General features: G+C 43.6%; 1 protein-coding gene across 6 annotated transcripts; it reads left to right on the forward strand.

The window, feature by feature from the left end:
• Positions 1 to 927: 927 nt before the first annotated feature.
• rcor2 (REST corepressor 2) lies at positions 928 to 14,101 on the forward strand. 6 transcript variants are annotated; one of them, XM_032544322.1, is made up of 14 exons: positions 928 to 1,065; positions 6,467 to 6,590; positions 8,592 to 8,648; positions 9,523 to 9,603; positions 9,956 to 10,008; positions 10,159 to 10,320; positions 10,641 to 10,765; positions 11,106 to 11,172; positions 11,408 to 11,647; positions 12,047 to 12,124; positions 12,394 to 12,451; positions 12,828 to 12,928; positions 13,127 to 13,194; positions 13,628 to 13,783. In XM_032544322.1, exons 1-13 carry the CDS (start codon positions 1,063 to 1,065, stop codon positions 13,169 to 13,171), a joined length of 1,194 nt encoding a protein of 397 aa, XP_032400213.1. In that variant the 5' UTR covers positions 928 to 1,062; the 3' UTR covers positions 13,172 to 13,194; positions 13,628 to 13,783. The 6 variants fall into 6 exon arrangements, with proteins under 6 accessions (XP_032400213.1, XP_032400214.1, XP_032400212.1 ...); XM_032544323.1 differs by having other exon boundaries at positions 12,831 to 12,928; XM_032544321.1 differs by lacking the exon at positions 12,828 to 12,928 and having other exon boundaries at positions 13,628 to 14,101.
• Positions 14,102 to 21,261: the final 7,160 nt, after the last annotated feature.

A 21,261-nucleotide genomic window follows, 5' to 3' on the forward strand; every position in this document is an offset into this window, starting at 1 on the left:
TTTGCACACATGATATCTTATAAAATATAACTGGCAGACTGGAATTTGCTAAGAACATTCATGCAGTATGATTTGCTTTTTGAGTTCCATTTCTTAATTTAAAATAGAGCATCAGGGGAAAAAAATAATTATGATTTTATACATTTTACAGGCCTTGAAATTAGAAGAATTTTTAATTGTGTACACCCTGTGACATGACAAGTGAGTATAAACAGTATAAATAAAATAAATAAAATGATGGACAGACACACAATCAATTCAGTGTTACATTGTCTTTTACATCTTTATATAATTTCAGTTTGAATCACATAATGTGATCTATTTATGTCATAAAAGCTTGTGTCAAATTATAATGAGTCATCTGATGTGTCATTCTGTGCAACATCAGTGACCATGTTGTGGTAATCAGCAAACGGAAATCATGAAATAATGAGTTGTCAATGAAGGGCATCATTCACTTTGCCTACATTAAGGTGAGCAATACAGAACAGACAGGCTACATTACTACATATACAGGAAGAGTTCACTCTATCACATCTGAATCTAGATTATGCATCTCTGAGATAACAGAGAAAGTCAGAGAATACTTGGGGGGGAGGTGTAAGAGAAGGAGAGAGAGTTATGTGGACATGGGGGAGTGAGGGAGGGAGAGAGCAGATGAGACAGACAAAAGTGAGAAGAGCAGACAGATAGACAGGCAAGAAAGAGGAAGGAGACAGGTAAGGGGAGAATGGAGGAGGGTGGGGGAGGGGCGGGGGTGAGGAAAGAAGTGAAAACAAGAGTGAGCTAAAGGGAGAGTGGGAGGGGGGGAACTCTGAGAGATCGAAGAGAAACCCAGCGAGAAGAGGAGGGAAAAGAAGGGAGAGAGAGAGAGAGAGAGAGAGAGAGAGAGAGAGAGAGAGAGAGAAAAGAGACGGAGTGACGAATGGAGAGGAGGACATAAGAAGAGGAGGATAAAAGGAGGGCTAGGAGGTGCATGGAGGGAGGGGAGAGATGTAGCAGTTGTTCATTAGTGAGGCTGTGTTAGGGACTGAAGGACTGAGCGAGAGGAGGGACAGGGGAATGGTGAGTTTCATGGTGAGACACTGACTAATGAGAGGAGAGGAGCGGAGAGAAGGGGGTGAGGGGAGAGAAGAGGAGGGGAGGAGGTGGCAGGGGTGAAAATGAGACTGGAGAGGGAGGTAGAGAAAGGGGGAGGAAGAGGAGAGGAGCGGGTGGGGGGCCTGGAGGTGAGCGAAGCGAAACTGCTTCACTGTATCACCGTAGGGGGAGGATGGGGGGAGGGGAAGAATTTGCACGTACGCACACACACTGTGTTGAAATCGAAAGCGACGTGAGAGGAAGACGGCAAGAGAGGGAGACAGGAAGGAGGAAGAGAAGGAGGGGTGAGGAAGGAGACGAAGAGGAGGAAGGAGGGGAGGGAGGCAGGACAGACAGAGTAGAGGAGACATCACTGAAGAGAGAAAGTATAGGGGGAGCTGAGGAGGGAGGGGGAGAAATATTAAAGAGGGGAGGAAAGCAGAAGAAGCAAGGGAAATGGATAGGGAGAAAAGAGATAAAAAGACAGGAGGGAAAAACAAAATCAGGGATGGGGCACAGACAGTGAGAAGAAGAGGAAAGAGGGGGAGGCGGAGGAGAATTAGGGCAGATATTCAGGAGGTGGAAGAAAGAGGAAGAGGGGAGGAGGAAGAAGAGGGAAAAAGTACTGGAGAAAGAGAAGAAAGAGGAGCGAATTGAAGGAGATTAAATAAAGAATAATGGGGAGAGGAAGCAAACAAATAGAGGAGGTGCAGAAAGCAGGGCAGAAACAGGGGGATGACTAACAAGAGAAATCGTGGAGAGGATGGAGATAAGGAAGAGAAAATGAGAGAAGAGGGATGATGAAGAGGAGGTGGGGGAAGAAGAAGAGGAAGTGGTAATGTGAAAGAGAGAGAAGAGAAAGAGAAAAGCTGGAGGAGTGTGTAACAGGCTGTTACATGTCAGCAGCAGGCACTTGTGAAGGTACAGCAGGTAGCCTACTGTGTGTGTGTGTGTGTGTGTGTGTGTGTGTGGTGTGTGTGTGGTGTGTGTGTGTGTGTGTGTGTGTGTAATTGTCAGCATCAGGTGTGTGAAATCCTGCTACAACTAGGCTTATCACTAAAACAATACACACACACAAACACACACTTGGAATTTTTCAATAGGCTATAAACCAAGTGTTGAGGCTAGCCTATATTTATTATCTGAGTCATTGTCATGTTTAAGCACAAAGTCACGCACGCTCTTATAATCACGTTCGCTCTGTCACGCACACACACACACACACACACACACACACACACACACACACACACACACAACACACACAATTGTACCCCACTATCCTGCCCTTTTCTCCACCGTGCATACATCAGTACAAGTCTGGACAGCCTGCCTAAGCACAGAGATGCACATCTGACGAATCACTCCGCCGACACACTGGCAAGTAGTCCCTAATTTATGGGATTTTAGATGGCAGATTAAGAGTAATGTCTGTGGTCTATAACGGATAATGTTTATACAACGTATAACCGCGCCGTCTTTCTCCTCCTATTTAAACGAGATCAACTGTGGATAAAATGGAATAGTGTAAGTAGCAGGCAGTTTTGAAACCCTGTTTTTTTGCCAAAGCCTTTCAGTACGAAATGCAGGTAGATAAATCACTCCGATGTGTCAAATGACGTGTTAAGCAACAAAATACAAAATTAGGGGTAGCCTATGCTACACTTAATAGTTTCACAGGACTACTTTTTGTCAATCCAAACGGCTGGTTGGGAGAGGCGAACGCATCGGGGCGGACGTCCACTTCACTTTTCCCCGGGTGTTGTCTGTCTCCCCGGCGCACACTCACGGCTGCTTCCATCTATCCATGCAGTTCACTTCATTGTACTGACTGTGCTCATCAATTAGGCAAGAATTAAGCCGTTTTAGATGTAATATTGTCTTTTAGCGCTTCGAAGAGGATTGTAATCTGCGGAACGAGGCGCAGATAAGTTTTGAGTGCGGGAAAGCGGAGAGAAACGAAACACAGGTACAGTGTGACTGTTATCTCGACTTCCAACTATTAACGTTACTAATGTAACGCGAGGGTACTAGCCGCAAGCTAACTGGCTAACGTTAGCATCCCATCGACCAACTAGATTTGACTTGAGATTGCACTTTGGAGAGGAGGGTAATGTCGCCTGTTTTTTATTATTCAGCCCCAAGAAAACACTTTCGTTCACACTGCTACAGTTTGGAGCTAAACGTTCCGAAAGAGACCGCCAACTTGAGTTATAATAACCCAGAGAGCGAGTTTTTACTTGGTGCCAGCCGAAGACACAGCGTCAGTAGCGTCAGTAGTGGGCTAGTAACAGCAACGTAAGCGTGGGGAAAACAAAAGGACTTCAAAGTCTGACACAACACATACATAACTGTTAAGGAATAAAGCTGTGACAAAATTGTGGTTTAGCTCGCAAAACGTGGCTCAGATAAAGCACCGGGTGCACATTCACTACCTCATTTTTTTTTTATTGATTAACTAGCTAATTTATAGAAAACCAAGCTTTAATACATTGTAAAATGCTGCTTTATAAAGGAGTAATATTCTCGAGTTACCTTTGCTGAAATACAAAAATACAACTACAAGCTCACTCTAAAGTTACTCCTGAGATCCATGAGCACATTTTTATTCACTTTAGGAATATTATTGTCAACGTTGTCAGTATGAGTATAAATGATGCATCAGTGGGGAGTGTTGAACCAGACTATACATTTATGATATAGAACAGAAAGAATATGTTTTTATAGACTATACCTTACACTTGATTAACAGTGTGTAGTATGGATTGGTTATGTGTAGCATAACCATAGACTGTAATTAGAGCATATATAAATATATGTTGAAAGTTAAAGGAGAAAAAGTTCCTTGTGGTGGTGAGATGTGAATATACTACAATATAATATACTTACGACAAATAGATCCTGCCTAGTCGGGTTAGCAATTTGTATAATAGTTTTAGTTCTTATTACTCATAACAATTGCTTGGTCTGCCAGAGATCGAGGCTATCATAACCCCCTAAAACTCTCTCTGAAAGTGAACCGAGGTGGGATTATACTTTGTCTCCATTATACCTGTAGCTTCTGCGATTTCCCCAATTTTAATCCATTGAGATATCAGTAAATAGACATAGATTTGTCAAGGTTTGAATGAGTTGAGTTTCCAGTGAAGTTAGAGAGGGCAGCTGTTGTAGTCTTGGGGGGCCACCGGGAGCCGCGATAGACAAAGACCCCCAGAGAGCCTCAGCCACTTGTATTGTCTACCGGAGTTTGGTAGATGGGAATTCATCTCTCGGGCTTTAAAGATTGCCCCCTCACCCTCTGCAGGAGCACTATCGGTCATGTTTAACCTGGAGAATGGGAGAAATAGGAGCTTCATGTCGGTCATCTAACTCTGCGGACGGGCTTTGTTCTGGTCGTAGTTGGAGTAAACTGGAGATGAAGTTGCTGATGTGATTTGGGATTGAAAGCAAACGTAAGGTCTTTCAAAATGCGGTGCATATAATTTGTGTCTTCTGAGATCGGTGAGCGATATCGGTCATTGTCTCTGTGGTCGCCTGTCGGTTGGAACCGCACCGTTAGTGCGCGAGGAGGGAGTTTAGTGGGTTACTTTCTGCTGTGTCCTGGGCTGACCGTCTAGTCTATTGTGCTGCTGGGAGACTCACTGGCACGGAGATACGGAGAGAAAACGAGGCTTGGCCACCTAATAACATAGCACTGACTGTGGATGGCACTTAAAATGAGAGGTCCCCTTCATGGCACGTTGTTTTATCAGATGCTGCCACTCGTCAGCTGTGGCAGCTGGGATTTCCTTAGCATGTAGGAAGAGTCATGGGAGGACGTTATATTACATTGTGAACACCTAACAGTGAAATTGAATATTTATATACAGAATATGAGGCCAGGGCAAAAGCAACTTCACTTTTTCCCACTTTATACACAAAATGTTAAGGGCTGCAACTAATGGTCATTAATGATCAAAACAGTGACAAATGGCCATTTTCATTTATATACAGCCCAAGTTACCCTATTCAAACAGCTTGTTCTGATCAACCAATAGTGCAAAATCTGAACAAAATACTAGCCTAATTATATCAGTTCTAAAAATCTTTAGTACATTTTTCAATGTCAGCAATTAAAGTTACTCTCTTTGATATGTCAGAATAGTGTTTCATATTGCTGAAACTAACCATTTTGTTTACCAATTAATCTGCGGATTATGTTCCCATTAATCGTTTTAACATTTGTTTATAAAATATCAGAAACTACTGAAGGATGGTGAGCACAATTTCCTAGAGGCCATGGTGACATTTTCATAAAATCTGCAAAAGATAAAAATATTCCGTCTACTATCACTTAAGACGAAGAAAATCAGCACATCTTCACCGTTAAGAAGCTGAAACAAGATTAATTGATCCCAGTGATGCACCTGGCTGATCCTCCGGCTCAAAATCACTGATACTGACTTGCAGCCATTTTTCTGACCTTATTAATTGGAATGGATATTGGCCATAATATGACAGATTCACATTAAATAAAGCTTCTTTGCCAGTGTCTTTAAAAAAAAGATCATTGTTTCTGCAGTTACATTCACTGAGTTACAGTGGGCTGCTTGCACAGTTTTTAGAGCCCCACTAAACCCTGACATCCTGTTGACACACAGTGATATACACATTTTAAATTGGAAAAAGAGAGCCCTGGTATGGCAGCTCTAGTGGTGGTGCCCCCATAACAGGAGCATGTTCTTAATTAACTGAAGGAATAAAGGAAGACTTGAGTTAATCAGTGTGGGTCCTGTGATGAACAAGGAGAAGAAGAGCCTGTGGATTGTGTGTTGAACTGAGCTTTAATCCGGCAGTTGGTAAGAGATGTGTTTCATCTAACATATAGAGGCCATGTCATGGCATCTTCACTGTATGCCACTGAACTGATCACAAGGTCATTTTGATTAGCGAGACACCAAGTTCTAGCTATTGAGTGATTATGAGGGGTAAGGAGAAAGAACTGAGAGTTGTTGAGTGTGAATCAGTTATCACACAACCAGTGTTTGGAAAATAAACTCAGCCCAAGTGAAAATAATGGGATTCCTTCCAAGGTAGCAGAAGGTGCCGTTCTACTACAAGAGGGGGTTAGGTTTTATAGGGGTTCAAGTGAAAAATAACAGCAGCCAACTTGCTAATGAATAAAAAAAGTCTTCAGTTATATTTTAATGGGAGATTGAATCATACTGGAGACAGAAAAGCTACACGTGGTGTGTGGTGTGTGTGTGTGTGTGTGTGGTGTGTGTGTGTGTGTGTGTGTGTGTGTGTGTGTGTGTGTGTGGGTGTGTGTGTGTGTGTTGTGTGTGTTGTGTGTGTGTTGTGGTGGTGTGTGTGTGTGTGTGTGTGGTGTGTGTGTGGTGTGTTGCAGCCATGCCTCAGTGATGGAGCGCTCGGGGTCCGGGGTCCTGCCAGGAGCAGAGCAAAGACTGTAACCAACGGCAACAGCCAACCACACTCTGAAGAGGAGAGCAGCGATGAAGAGCATGCTCATGGTACACACACAGTAAACTGAAGTATAATCTACTGCATGTGTAAAGTGGACTTACAGTAGACACACATTTCCATTGTGCAGATGTACATCATGCCAGCTGTTCTGCTTTCATTGCTGCAGTGCTTCTATAGTCCCTGCACACTGCTCTCCTCTGTCCTCCCCTCCCTTCCCACACTCTTCCATCCTTGTTATCCTCTGCCCACATATATATTTCCTCCCTCCATTTTCTCCTTCACCCACTGACTCGCTGTTGATCTTTCATTTTTGAAGCATTATCTCACTAGGCACAAGATTTCTTATTAGGCCAAACAGTTTAAATGGAATGGTTAGGTAGGTAGCGTTAAAGGGCACTTTACTACCCAGATTTCCCCCTGTTGATGTATGTCTGAGACTTTAAGCCACCATCCCTATCGTTATTACAACCCCCCAATTTCATACTCGCCTCCACCTCCATCCGTTTTCAGTCTTCCAGTCACTTGTCTTTTTCATCCCTCTTTAATTTTTTCTCTCATTTCTCGCCTCCTTTTAAACCCCTTTTTTCCTTTCATCCAACCTTATTTCTTCTTTAGTCATCCCATTCCTGTCTCCACCCATTTCTTACCATCTACTCCAGTTTCTATCATCCCCGTCTCCTCCCTTCCTGTCCTCTCTCCCTAGGGAAACAGTAATCTATCTCTTCCTCCTCCTTGTCTGCTTCCATGCCCCTCTCTTCACTCCTCGCCTTTTACCCTCTTTACCACTGCACTAATTACTTAATGTTTGCCATGCTTTGTTGAACTTATCTCTCTCTCACTGTCGGTATTTCTGTCACTTAGTGATGAACATTCTGAAAATGTTGCTACAATAAAAATGTAATGCATAAAGTTATTTTTCACGATATATGCTATTTCTGTTGACTTTGACTTGTTCTTTTGTAAACAGACAAGTTATATGCTGTGATTAAAAACTTTCTGGGATCTTGGTTGAACCAAATTGTTCAGAAAACACAATTAGAACGATTAAGGAAATTGAATAAGGGAAGACTGGAACAGTCAGCAGTTCCTCGTCTTTTAAACCCATTAGAACCACACTATAATTTCTATAGTTGATTAAAAGCAGGCTCCCTGTGTGGTTCTTACAGGCTGACAACTTGAGGATTGTTTGCACTCTTGCAAACTAATTACATATCCCCAGGGTTTCCCAGTATTTTATAGTGCCCCACCTTGCCTGAAATACCTCCACTAAAGAACGTTGTTGTAAAATGTAATTAGGCCTATTAGGCATCAGAGAAAATAAGCATCGGTGCTACTTTACACAGCAAAGGCAATGTATTCAATGATTAAGGTTATCGGAGACTCTGACCTTTTACAAGTTGGAAAAGATTGAGAGATCAACTCAGTGATTTACAATCAAGTTCTGATGTATGAGGGGCAAAAACTCACTTTGATAGGAAGTGCTTATCAACTCCACTAACCCTGATCCCACAATAAAGAAATCTCTGTGTAGGACAGACATCAATTTGTTATATTGTACTTTACTTTTCAAAGCCAGAGCGCTGTTTTGGAGAACCTTTTGTCCTTAGTTTCACAAAATACATAATGACATAATGACTTGGAAAAGGCTTTTAGGCCTGTGCTGTTGTGTGTATTTGGCATATTCAATGTTTTTCTCACAAACCACGGGGTCTCAATTAGCTCAGATTAAGTATTCTGCAGCTATTATTTCAATGTGTCAGATATTTAATCAACAATTTGGTAAATGTAAATATTGCTATTGCAGAGGCAGAGCCCTGATGGGATTAACCAATAGTGAAGCCAGTTAGAGGGCAGAGCGCAAAAAATGATTACCATGCTGTAGATGACTCTCCTTGTGTCTCCTGTTATCTGCGTCTATCCAGCTCTGCAACTTCCTGGGTAATCTACTGGAATACTTGTCCCCCATCCTCTTCTATCTCTGCAGCTCTAGCCATCCTTCTGGGAAATAGAAAGTCATGTTCGTCTTGTGTGTGTCTCTCTCTCTACAGACAGTATGATCAGAGTGGGGGGAGACTACCAGGCTCAGATCCCAGAGTTCAAACCAGGTAAGCTGAGAGAGGAAAACATGAGAGAAAAAGAGATGATTGAAAAGGAAAATTACTAGAGAGAGGGAGGAAATCCGGGCTGAGAAGGAGACATAGAGGTGAGCAGTAATGTGGAGGGCATCGAAATGGAGGTAGGAGGGGAATGCGGCTGATGAGAGAAATGAAGGTCAAATGACCAGTAACTGTCTTCAGGAAGTGGAGAGGAAAAATGGAGACACTTGCCAGTGTTGCAGAGGTTGTCCTTGTTCTGTAATGGGAAATGCAAATATAGTGTTGTTTAATACAAGAGTGATACTTCCTCCACACAGCTTGGATTGACAGAGTTACATAGATGTAGAACAGTCCGTAGTGATGCTGAATCAGAATAAAGCTAGTTTGTCAGCCTGTTTGTTTGACAACAATTTCATGGGCAATGGACAGGTTTAAAGCTTACTGAAGTATCCTGTTTTCTTGTATAAGTCGTGGTAGATGTAAAGTGGCTGAACACTGCGATATCAATCACCATAGACCAAGTTGTCCCACAACCATCAGATTGCACCAGATGAGGGGCGAAGCAGGAAAAACCAGCCTCTAGTTTAACGTCTAGATTTTGGCAGAACACAGGTGGTGAATTCCTGAAAGAGTCTGACACACCACCATCTCCTCCTCGTGTTTCTTGCCAACGAAAAGAGAGATGGAGCCTAGACAGGAGAAAACACGCAAAGAGGGAGAAGTAAAAGTAATATGAAGATAGATAAGTAGACAATCAGGTAGAGAGAGGGGGGGGGGGGGGGGAGTCATGAGCAGTGGAGGAGGGTTTGAAAGAGGGATTCAAATATTCACATTACCTCAATATTACATTTAAATGCTAAAAATGTCATTGTTGTTTTTCCAGACAGCCCAACCCGCTACAATGAGAAGGACGAGAGGAGCATGTTGGTCTGGCGTCCCAACAGTCAGCTTTCTGATGCAATGTGTAAGAGACACGCACACGCACACGCAAGCTTGACAGTGTGACCTTCAGTTTAATGGCTATTTGCTGACTAGAGAATAGCAATTAAAACTTTAAATCTGTGTTTTCTCCTGTCCACTCGTTTTCTCTTATTCTTTGGCCCTCTTTGTCTTCATCTCTTTCCCTTATTTATTTCATGGTCCTCATCTTTCTTTCTCTCTATTGTGCATTTCTTTTCTCTAATTTCTCTACCTATCCTTCTCCATCCACTATACTATTGTTTCTTTTTTTCCCTTCTATTTTTTTCTTGCACTAAACCTCCTTATACTAATGTTTCCTTTATTTTTAACCCATTTCATATTTCTTCTAATCCCAGTGGACGAGTACATACTGATGGCTAAAGAGAAACATGGATACAACATGGAGCAGGTATGGCAGACTGCTAATTTCATTTCATTTTCACCTATCAGAAAACCCCCCAATGTAAAATCTTTTTCTTTCACTGCTCCTTTTTATATCTCTCTGTTGTGACCTGTCACTGTTTGCCTGACGCTGTCTTCGTCCTGCCTGTGCTCTCAGGCCCTGGGCATGTTATTATGGCACAAACATGATGTGGAGCGCTCGCTTGCCGACCTGGCCAACTTCACCCCGTTCCCAGACGAGTGGACAGTGGAGGACAAAGTGCTGTTTGAGCAGGCCTTCAGCTTCCACGGCAAGAGCTTCCACCGCATCCAGCAGATGGTGAGAGACTGGGGGTGGGGGGTAGAGAGCGTAAGCCCCGCCCACTCTGCCGGCGATTTGATTTTGCCCTGCAGGTCGGTCTGGAAACCTGCGCGTTTAATTCTCCTGCTTCAGTTCACAATTAAGCGGGAACCAATCACAAACTGGCTTATCTCCCTGGCGTGCTACTGGCGGGTTGAACACGATGGCGACAGAGAAGCGACCACGCCGCTTTTTGTTAACATTCCATGTAGCGGCCACCGAACGCCATCGACGCCCAAAAACAAAACAAAAATTCAATATTTGAAATTCAATTGAGTGATTTCTGTGTTTGTGTGTAGCTTCCAGACAAGCTGATCTCCAGCCTTGTGAAGTACTACTACAGCTGGAAGAAGACCAGGACCAGGACCTCTGTCATGGACCGACAGGCCAGGAGGCTGGTCAGCAAGAGAGAGAAAGACGACAGGTGTGAGATCCCCTGCAGGGAGCGAGACGGGTAAAGGGAGGGACAGAGAGAAGAATAAATGTTGGAGGAAGGACTGAGCAGGAAGGAAACATTAAGTTCTCAGAAACTACTCCTCTGAGAAGTGACATTTCCAGAGCTCTGTAGTTAAAGGACACTCGATAAGCACGTCCTACTAGGAATCAAGAGTCTCATGAATAAAAATGAGATACTTTGATATTATTAGTTGTCATTTTCAGTTGACATTCTGGAGCAGTTTTAAAAATACTATGATGAAATCAGACACTTTTAATTTAGACAAGTGGCAGAATCTTGGTTATGTATATTTTCTGTCTTCTTGTAGTAATGATGAGATTGAGGAAGGAGACCCTGGCAGCGACAGTGACTTTGAGATTGACGCCAAGAAAGAGGTGAGCAGTGTGAAATGTTTGTTGAGCGTGCGTGTGCATGTTCGTTTAAACATTTTTTTGTGTGTTTTTATTAGTCATGACTTGCCTGAGGAGATGAGCTCAGCCAAATTGATGCCTTCTCTATCCTTCAATTTGAACTTCATTTATTATACATGAATGGAATGCTGCTGCCTTCTTGAATTGCTGTTCATGTAAACAGGTGTCACTCTGACAGAACCGCTCTCTGCCTACACAGGCAGTCAAACAGAATCCCAACAATGCCAACTCTGACAAGGCCACCCCCAGTCGCTCTGGGCCGGTGAAGAAGGAAAATATCGGAGCGCAGTACCGCCACCACCCGCTCAGAGCCCGCCGCAGGCCACCTAAAGGCATGTACCTGGAGCAGGGAGACATCATGTCGGTGTCAGCCTCCCACAATGCCGGGGTGCTAACTATACGACAGCTGGACACACAGTTGGTGTCACTCAAGAGACAGGTATGCACCTTCAGTATGAGTAATCTGGCCCTGTGAACTGAAGGTGTAAGTGCACCTAAAATAATCTGAGCATCTGAAAGCTACTGCACTTCTACAGGTAGTTTTGGTGAAAACCAATAGGATTTCAGTGTATGTGTAACTATGGATCTGCCAGTAAAGGTGAAATTTAACACCTCCTCGAGAGATTTATAGCGCAACAATACATTAATAAATTGTCACCTTTTTATGTGCCAGATATAATGAATTCAGTCTCACTGGGGAGGAGGGGGGGTCGCTTTGTTTTTTACCGTTTTTTTTGCAGGTTTCAATAATAGAAAATGAAGAATTGCTCCAAGAAGAATTTTAAACTGCAACTGCATGTTAAAGTAAACTGTGTCCTTGTCCCCTTTGTCCTCTCAGGTCCAGTCTATTAAACAGAACAACAGTAGTTTGAAACAGAGCTTAAATGAAGGTGTTGACACTTTCAAACCAGCCGAGGTAAGTCCTTTGTCTTATCCCTTTTTGATTTGAAAACGTTTCCTGGGTTCACTTTTCCTCATCTCTGATCTCTCTTCAGTTTGTCGCTGTCCTCTTTCCCCATTCCCCATTTCCCTCCAGATATTATTTCATCCCTTGTGGGACTGAGATTAGTCGTAATCTGCCCTTTTCTCCCTTGCTGTCATTTTCACCCCCCCCCCTTCTTCTTCTCTCCCCTCCTCTTCTGCTGTACCACCCTCACACTCTAATCTGTTCCCCTTCTCTCTCAGCCTGTCCCTAAGATGAACTCTCGATGGACCACAGAGGAGCAGCTCCTGGCTGTGCAGGGTGAGTGAAGGCTAGAGCAGCATCCTCCTCCTCCTCCTCCTCCTCCCTTACAGAGTCACAGGGAGAAGTTAGACACTAACTCATATTCATATTCTCCACACACCGAAGCTAGACGTGTCGTTACTGAAGCACAGCACTGCCTCATGCAGTGCCGGAGACATCTCACCAGACACATTACCAAACAGTGTTGAATCTTGAATCTGTTCATGGGCGGTGGCTAGAATAATATTTACATATTTAAGTCACCCCTCTGCTTTGGTTAAACTGTTGGCTTTAATTAACACCCAGGCTTTGTCCAAAATCATGTATTATTCAGTGTGTAGTGTAATCACAATTTGCTGTACCAGATTAGATGCATTTAGTTGCAAACCCCCAGAAGAAGAGAAAGCAGAAGCTGAAAGCCATAAAATGAATGATATGAGAGTGAAGCTGGACAGGCCTGGAAAAGAGCAGGTGCACTCAGCCAGCCGAGCTCAGATAAGGGTTAACAGAAAAGGCACGCATCAACGAGCCTGCTGACACCACATTCACTCCTCCTGTCTCTCCTCTCACACACACTGCTGCACTTCACTGACCGAAGGGAAGAAAGCAGACTGTTTTGTTGCCTTTTGATGGCAATGACTCATTAGTGAGTGATGCATAGACACAACATGAACCTGGCGTTCTCCTTTCCAGCTATCCGTCGCTATGGCAAAGACTTTGCAGCCATTGCGGAGGTGATCGGCACCAAGACACCAGCTCAGGTGAGCAACCGCTTCCTCAGATCTTGTGAAGATCGCCTCTCTCCTCTCGTATTCTGACCCGTCTTACCCTCCATCCATCCAGCAGTTTACGCTTTGTGAGATCTGCTCTTCATCTACTCTCCAATTGCATTCTCATTCCTCTGTCTGGATAATTATTACCTCCATTATCCCTCCTTTCATTTGTCTACCGACCTCCAATCTCCGTGCCCTGCTTCATTTCTCCAGACGCAGGTCTTTCCATTCATTTTGGATGGGGGTAGTGCGTTTAGGCTGCGGTGGGGTTTGCCGCAGGGGGGAGACGCAAATGTTTTTTGAGTTGAGACGTACTAAATTTTTGTATGAACCCAACCCCATGTCACGCTGCGGTGGCCAAAGTCAGTTTGTGTTGGGGCGGTGTGGGTCCATAAATCTCCATCTCCGCTCCTCTGTTCAGGTGAGTTCCTTCTTCGTGAGCTACCGGCGCAGGTTCAACCTGGACGAGGTGCTGAGGGAGTGGGCGGCCGAGCAGGTGGCCACCAGCCGAGACCAGAGAGACCTCCGAAGGAGCAGCGAGGACATGGCAGCCGCTGCAGATGGAGCTGCCGAGGAGGACGAGGTGAGCCGCCGCAGCATGCACATGCACCTATAAAGAACGGCATTAGTAGTATTGGTTCAAAGTTTCTCATTTTAAGAAGATGTCTTAACAAGTCAGTCAAAATGAAACCGCATCCCACATGATATTGACCTTCTCGTCTAACTCTTTTACAAAATTAAAACTATTTAATCTAAGTTCATCCTCAACCATTGTCTATTCCAGTGGTAAAACTTGTTGGCTGGCTCACTGGTCATCTAGTTAAAGTTCTATTCATAGACATTCATACTTTTCTTGTAAACCTAAAATGCCCCTTATGAAAAAAAAACATCAAGAGTGCAAACTATAGTCTAATATACTGTTGTGCAACTTGGAGGAAAGGTAACTTGGAGGAACGCTACAACTACACAAAGTTGCTGGTTTTAGTATCCGATAGAGTGTCCTCAGTGTTACAAAACATGTCCAGTGCCCCAAAGGGAAAACTAGAAACCTTAAAAAGGGCCCCACTTTTGCTGAATCCCCCCCATTGCTGCTCTCTCACCTTTAAATGCTTGTTGGTGTTGGGTACCCGGGGGGTTTTAAGGGGGAAAAAACGAACCTCATCCCCCGTGTATATTAAACAAAGGGGGAGTGGCTGTACGAAATTTCTCTCCTGGGCCCGCTTCCTTTCCAAACAGAGAAATATGCATCCGTTCTTTTTTTTTTTTTTTTCAACCCTCCCTTTTTTTTAATTTCCACAACGGTTCCCCAAAAGCTTTCTCCTTATCTCATTCACACTGTTGTCTCCCATCCCTCCCCCGGGTAAAAGGGAGGGACTCCCCCTGGGACCGCAAACAGCCCCTCCCCCCCCTCCCCCACCCCCTGTCCCCCCTCCCACCCCCCTCCACTGCTGCCCCTGCCCCCCCCTGGGCTCCCCCAGCCCCCTCCGCAGCCGCCCCTCGCAACACCCCGCTACAAAAAGAGCGCCCCAAACCCCTACCCCCCCCCTCCGCTCATCCGACCCCCACCACCCCCCCACCAGCTCCCCCTTGGGGGCTTCTCCTCCAGCCCTCTGCGGGGGGAGTTTCCCTCATGTGGTGGGGTCAAATTTGGGGGAGCCCAACTCACACTGACACCCCCAAACCCACCCACCCCCCCCACACCCAAACCCAAAAACCCCAACACCCCCCCACCCCCAAAAAAAAAAAAGACCTAATCGTTAGAAAGCCATGACCACAGAGCGCGGAAACCACCTCTTTTTTTCCATGGAAACTGCTGAAAATCTGTTTGGGGGAGAGTGTGGTTTTAACACACTATATATATATATAAAAACCCCAACACACACAAACAACACACCCCTTTGGGGTTTTTCCCCTGGGTAGTATCAAATTTATTGAAACAACCTTCAGTAATGAAACATGAAAGAATAAAGAGGGGGCGGAAATGTGGGGCCCAAACCGCTCCTCCTGACGCCTCCCTTAGAAGTCTTTAAAGGAAAAATGTAAAAAACGGCTTTTGTGTGGCTTTTCTTTTTAAAAATCAGACCCTCAAGGATGCAAAAAGTTTTTTTGAAAAGAACAGGGGTTTGCTCCGAACGTGCTATAAGTTTACTGTTATGGCTGTCCATAGAGCAAGAGGCGCTCTCCCTCTTCTCTCATAGCCATGTATTACTAGTATTAACTGGAGTGATTGATGTTTTCCCCTTTTTTTGTTTCGACTAGACATTCAAAGTGAGCCCTGGGTAGGCAGTTAGTCATTGTAAGTAGTTTAGATAGTGTATACTTTATTATGATGATTATTGACTAAGCACTAAGGAGAAAAGGAGCCGTTTAGCACACATAAGTGGACTTTTCCGCACATTTTAAGATTGCCGCAGTGTGTTTTCCACTGGCTCAGTGTTGCAGTTCATTACTTTGGAGGAATATTTTCAGTGGCCAAGCGCTAACACTGGCCGCTGTGGCGAGCAACTGAGCACGTTAGCCTTTGTGGAAAACACAAAGCAGGTTTACAAAGGAAAGGGGACACCTGATTTGTCTGACGTCCGACAGATAACCGCACACTGAATCCTCTAAAGGATCACCGAATTTCCATGTTTCCATTGGGAAATGCACGTATACCCTTTCTTGCTGAGAAGATTGATAACACTCTGGTGTCTGTATGGTAAATGTGAAGCTACCACCAGCAGCCAGCTAGCTAACTTAGCTTAGCACAAAAAATTGAAATGCGGAAACAGGTGACATCCACCAACCAGCATTACTAAAGCTCACTAATTTGATTATGTTTAATCTGTGCAAAAACGTGTCAAATGCGTTTTCCGGGTTTTTATTATTTTTATTTTGTTTTGCCAGATCATTCTTTTAGTTTGTGACCAGTTACTTTCTGGAGTATGTGCTCGTTCTAACCAGTAAGTAGTCCGGCCCCTTGGTTTTTATCAGATGTTCATCAGGGAGCTTTAGGTGTGCTGGTCGGTGGCTATAGTTACCTTTGGACAGGCCAGGCTAGCCGGTCCTCTTTATGCTAAGCTAAGCTCTAGTTCTTATGTCCCTGCTTGTGTTCAGGGCTTGTGGTGACATCAGGAACAAATGACTGAATGAGATACTGACGGGGTTGCTTATTGTCTGTCCCATGCAGAATATGTTGCCTGTCAAGCAGACCTCGGATCAGTCAGGTCATGGATAAACCTCTTTTTCTTTTTAAACTGTGTGCAGTGCTTCTTCACTGCGTTCAGCCCAGCGTGACCCTGAGCGGGTATCAAAGCAGCCCATCACTAGGTTTAGCTTTAAAGTGGCTTACGTTTCTCATTTGATGGACTTGGTTTCTCGCAGTATTCCTTCCTACAAAAATTGCTTGTGCGTACTGTATGTGAGAAGCTGTTTACATTGTGGAAACTGAACTGTTTGTGTTTGAGAACTGTTTTCTTAGAATAAAGAAATGTCCAAATAGTACAGCATTAAAGTGGTTTTTACACACACACAACGAAGTAAAAACACCTGTGTAAAATCAAAGATCATTTGGCAGTGGTGTGGGTGTGAAACGGTCACTTCCGGTCTCCCAAAGGGGCGTGGCCTCGTATCAACGTGTAGTGAACGTCATGATTAAATGAAAAGGTATATTTGAATGATTTATGTTCTTTTGCTAACGCTAGATATTTACGGAGATTTGTTTAAGGCGTTCACGAACGTTGGCCGACGTTACTTTCTCTGTTGCCAGATCTCGCGAGATATTGGTCCTGAGACAAACAAGGCTCAAAGTTAATTTTCTCCTGGGGCCTCATTTATAAAACCTGTCACGCAAGAAAAAGTTGCTTAAAGCAGAGAGGGATTTGCGGTTACACCATTCCTCGCAAAAGTCAGGATTTATAAAGAATTTCCATGTGTAAAACTGTGCCCAGTTTAACCTTTTGACCATGCGTGTGATGGTGCGTAACGCTCCCAGGGCTTTGTAGACTGCGGTTTAGTGCCCTCCAGTGGTAACACGAGGTATCACAGGGATAACGTCCTGTGTTGTGGATGCAGGCTGTGCGCTCTGCATCCACAACACCTGCGCCACTTAACCCCTTGTGTGGTGTCATATTGTGGTTCCCGGGGTATTAGGCTTTTAAATCAATACAGACATAACAATTTATGTAAAAATACTTAACAGATTTTTACTTTAGCTCAATTACCAATGATATACACATATTTATGGTTCATATTTGCGATTTACCTCTGTGAGATCACATTCATGATCAGATGTTTTTTGTGAGAAAATTCAATTCAATTATAAAAAGGTAAACGAGATTTTTGATCATTATCGGTGCTTATTTCTTAGAACTTAATCAGAACTGGTGAAAGTGCTAGCAGCAGGTGAGCAGAAAGACAACATTCCCGCACACAGGCACACACACCTACACTCAGACACAGCCACACACACACACACACACCTACACTCAGACACAGCCACAAACCACCTACACCTACATACACACGGCCGTTAGGACACAGTTAGGTTTCATAGCACCTACAATTATTACACTCGGTCTGTAGACCCGAACACCTCATATGTAATACATTTTTTATATTTTATGTTCTACATAGCCAATGAGTTTGAGTTAGAAGAAATTAGAAATGTTTTTCGCATTTTTCTTTTAGCAAACACTGAAAACGAGTCCCACAGACCCGAACACGACACAAGGGTTAATGACCCTGATGAAGCCAATATGGATCCAATCCACTACCTGTTTATTGGACTTAATTAACCTATTGAGACAATAAATAATTACCCCTACAGTTTCCGATGGCCTGCATCTTGCAACCAATCAACATCATGGTCGACTTGGCTTCGAAGATTTAGGAAGAGCACCTCGATCTGCCAATCACTGACTCATGTTTCATGATTGGTCATCAAGGGCTCCTTCACAAGGCTGGAATATTCACCGATTGATTGATATGGACTTTATTAGGACAAATATGGGACGGCCTTGGGAGGAGCGTGAGGCTCGTGCACGGCCCCATGAGGTAACGCACGTCCGTATTTGTAACGAGAAATAAAAGTGTGCGCCGCATGGGATATTACAAATCCAACTATGGCCACGACAAGACCCGCCCCTCAATTGCATCCACACACTACTATTGGCCAGGCGTCCATGTTTCCGTGTACAGGTCCTATCCCCTGACCCCAACCAATCGAGCTGCTTCGTTTACTAATTCTGAAGCCCACTCTTCTAGAGGGGATGCCAACTCTACAGTCCCTGACAAGTCTTGTTGCTTATCTATTTTGTAGAAACACCTGCTATTAACCTGACTTTTAATTAATCAATTGGTGTAAGAAATAGCTCATATGAAAAGCTAAAACCCTCCCAAATGATGTTCAATGCAGTGAAATAAATTAGTTTCACTAAAAAAAAGATTTATTATTTAAACAAGACAGAAAGGTCACATTTTGGCAAGACAAAAGTTTTGTCGCCTACACATAAATTGAACAAATTTACTGCAAATACTAAAATATGTCAGCAAATTAAAGTGGTGCTGTGAGATTCAAATTTAATATTTTGTATGACCTCCATGAGCTTGAAGGACTACATCCATGGGGTTTGGCAAGGATTCATCCAATGTATTGATGAAGTCATCAGGAATAGCTAGGAAAGCAGTCTTGCTGCCTCCCAGAGTTCATCAATATTCTTTGGTTTGGTCTTCCATGCTTCCTCTTTCATCTACCCCACATATGCTCAATGATGTTCATGTCTGGTGACTGGGCCGGCCAATCCTGGAGCATCTTGATCTTCTTCGCCTTGAGGAACTTTGAAGTGGAGATGGAAGTATGCGATGGAGCACCATCCTGCTGCAGAATTTGGCCTCTTTTATGGTTGGGAATATAAGAGGTAGCTAAGATTTCTTGGTATTTGAGACTATTGATGTTGCCTTCCACCCCCATACTGGATGGAACCCCAGACCATGATTTTTCCGCCACCAAACTTCACAGTTTCCTGGGTGAATCTTGGATTCATGCGGGCTCCAGTAGGTCTCCTGCAATATTTGCGGAAACTGTGGTGTAATTCAACAGAAGATTCATCTGAAAAATCCACTTTCTTCCACTTCTCCAGCGTCCATCCTTTTAGCAGGCTGTGGGCCTTGGCAAATGCCACACGGATTTTCAATTATCTTTTGTTTAGTGCTGGCTTCTGGGCACTGATTCGACCATGGAGGCCTTTTCAAGACAGAATCCGACAAACCGTTCTGGTTGACACAGGGACTTCAGGGGACCAGGTCTGGTGGAGCTCTGCTGCAGTGGAAAATGGGCTGGCCTTAGATTTTCGAGCCAACAAACGGTCCTCTCGAGCAGTTGTCTTGCGGGGTCTGCCTGACCTGGGCTTGTCAAAAACATCTCCAGTGTCCTCAAATGTTTTTTTAATCCTCTGTACTTGACACTGAGACACATTGAAGGTGTCTGCCACATCAGCAGTGGATCTGGTCTTCAGCCTCTTGATAATCCAAACTTTAGTCTCAGGGTGAATCTTAGGCATGTTTGCAGAGGTCTAGTTGCAGTTGATGTGAAGGTCTAGTGTACTGGGGTTGTTTTTATACACACCTGAGACCTAATTGATCCATTATTAGTCACAGGTGAAGCTCATATGACAAGGCGACAACACTTATGTCTTTGCAAAAATTGACTCAATGGGCTTTACCAAGCTGTAAACATTTGTTTCTTTTTGCACTGAAACATTATTACAAAAGCTGTTGGGATTAAAATGAGCCATTTCTTGTAAATAAATCTTGATTAGAAATATATTTCAGCGGCACTTCAGGTCAATTTGTACACAAGCGACAAGACTTTTGTCAGGGACTGTAGTTCTAAAACCTTTGAGTTTTTTTGCATTTACATATAACAACTATAACAATTATCCTACACAGGAACTGCTGTCAAATGTGAGATTACAAAGTCTGAAAATATAAATAAAAAAAATAGATATACTTACATGTATAAATGTTTTTGGTGCAACAACCCTTTGATTTTCAGGAATATGTCTTGCACACCTGAAAGTGACCCAGTTTTTAACACGTGCACAGTAATCAGAGTGGAGCATCACAGGATCTGAACTAGCAGGGTTGTTTTTTTTATCTTCATGCTGAATCTGAAACCAAGCTGTCAGTTATACAACCGCTGGGCTCCTGATACAGAACACTGCGGTGGTACATGGCACCAGAGTTATTTTAAAATAGTTAAGCAGCAATGTCACTTGTTTTTTTCCATTTGTCTTACCGATATTAGAGCTGCATTACAATGAAGAGTGTAGACCTTTAAAAACGGGGAAACTGTTCAACTTCTGACTGAAGTTAAGAATGGGATGAAATGGACCTCGTGGTGCCACCCGCCGAGAGCATACCATCATCTGACTCAACGCATTCATGAAGCTTTTTGCAGAATGGATTTCACAGTCAGACTATCATTATATCATTGTTTTTATTACTATCATTGTAATTTTTCATCATTTTGTCTTTGCACAAAAAAACCCCCAAATAATACATTTTCAGGAGTTGATCACCCCTCCCAACCCCAAACCCACCACTACAGTTACAGTTTGCTCAAAACACATTCAAAATCAATGTAAATTACAGCAATGTAAAACGAAATAATGTAAAATAAAATCAACCCTGAAAGAGATAATATAACAGCAACAGCCAGAATAATAATTAGAATCCAATACCCAGCACCTTAATACAATGATCAACTTTTTAAAGAAAAATCGGACGCATTAAAAACGGGAAAGAAAAATAAGAAAAACAACAGTGTGTCATTGTGTGAGAAAGAAAGAAAAAAAGTGTTAAGTCAGGTACAACCAGGTGATGGGACCCGACATCGTCCCCGTCACCCCCCCCCCTCCTCTAACCACCGTGCGAGCGCACGGGTTTTTCTTTTCTGCTTCGACAAACTGAAGCATCAACGCAAAGTGAGAGAATGGAAGTGACGTCTTCTGGTTTGTGGTTTTGAACGTGAACGTGTGCTCTGATATAAGAACGTTTTGGCGAAGCAGTCCCGCC

Source organism: Etheostoma spectabile, chromosome 19 (genome assembly GCF_008692095.1).
Source record: "Etheostoma spectabile isolate EspeVRDwgs_2016 chromosome 19, UIUC_Espe_1.0, whole genome shotgun sequence".
NCBI lineage: Eukaryota > Metazoa > Chordata > Actinopteri > Perciformes > Percidae > Etheostoma > Etheostoma spectabile.

Coding starts and splice junctions, on each gene's coding strand:
- rcor2 (XM_032544321.1), top strand. Junction 6,591..8,591: donor CGATGAAGAGCATGCTCATG/GTACACACACAG, acceptor CTCTCTCTACAG/ACAGTATGATCAGAGTGGGG. Junction 10,766..11,105: donor AAGAGAGAGAAAGACGACAG/GTGTGAGATCCC, acceptor GTCTTCTTGTAG/TAATGATGAGATTGAGGAAG.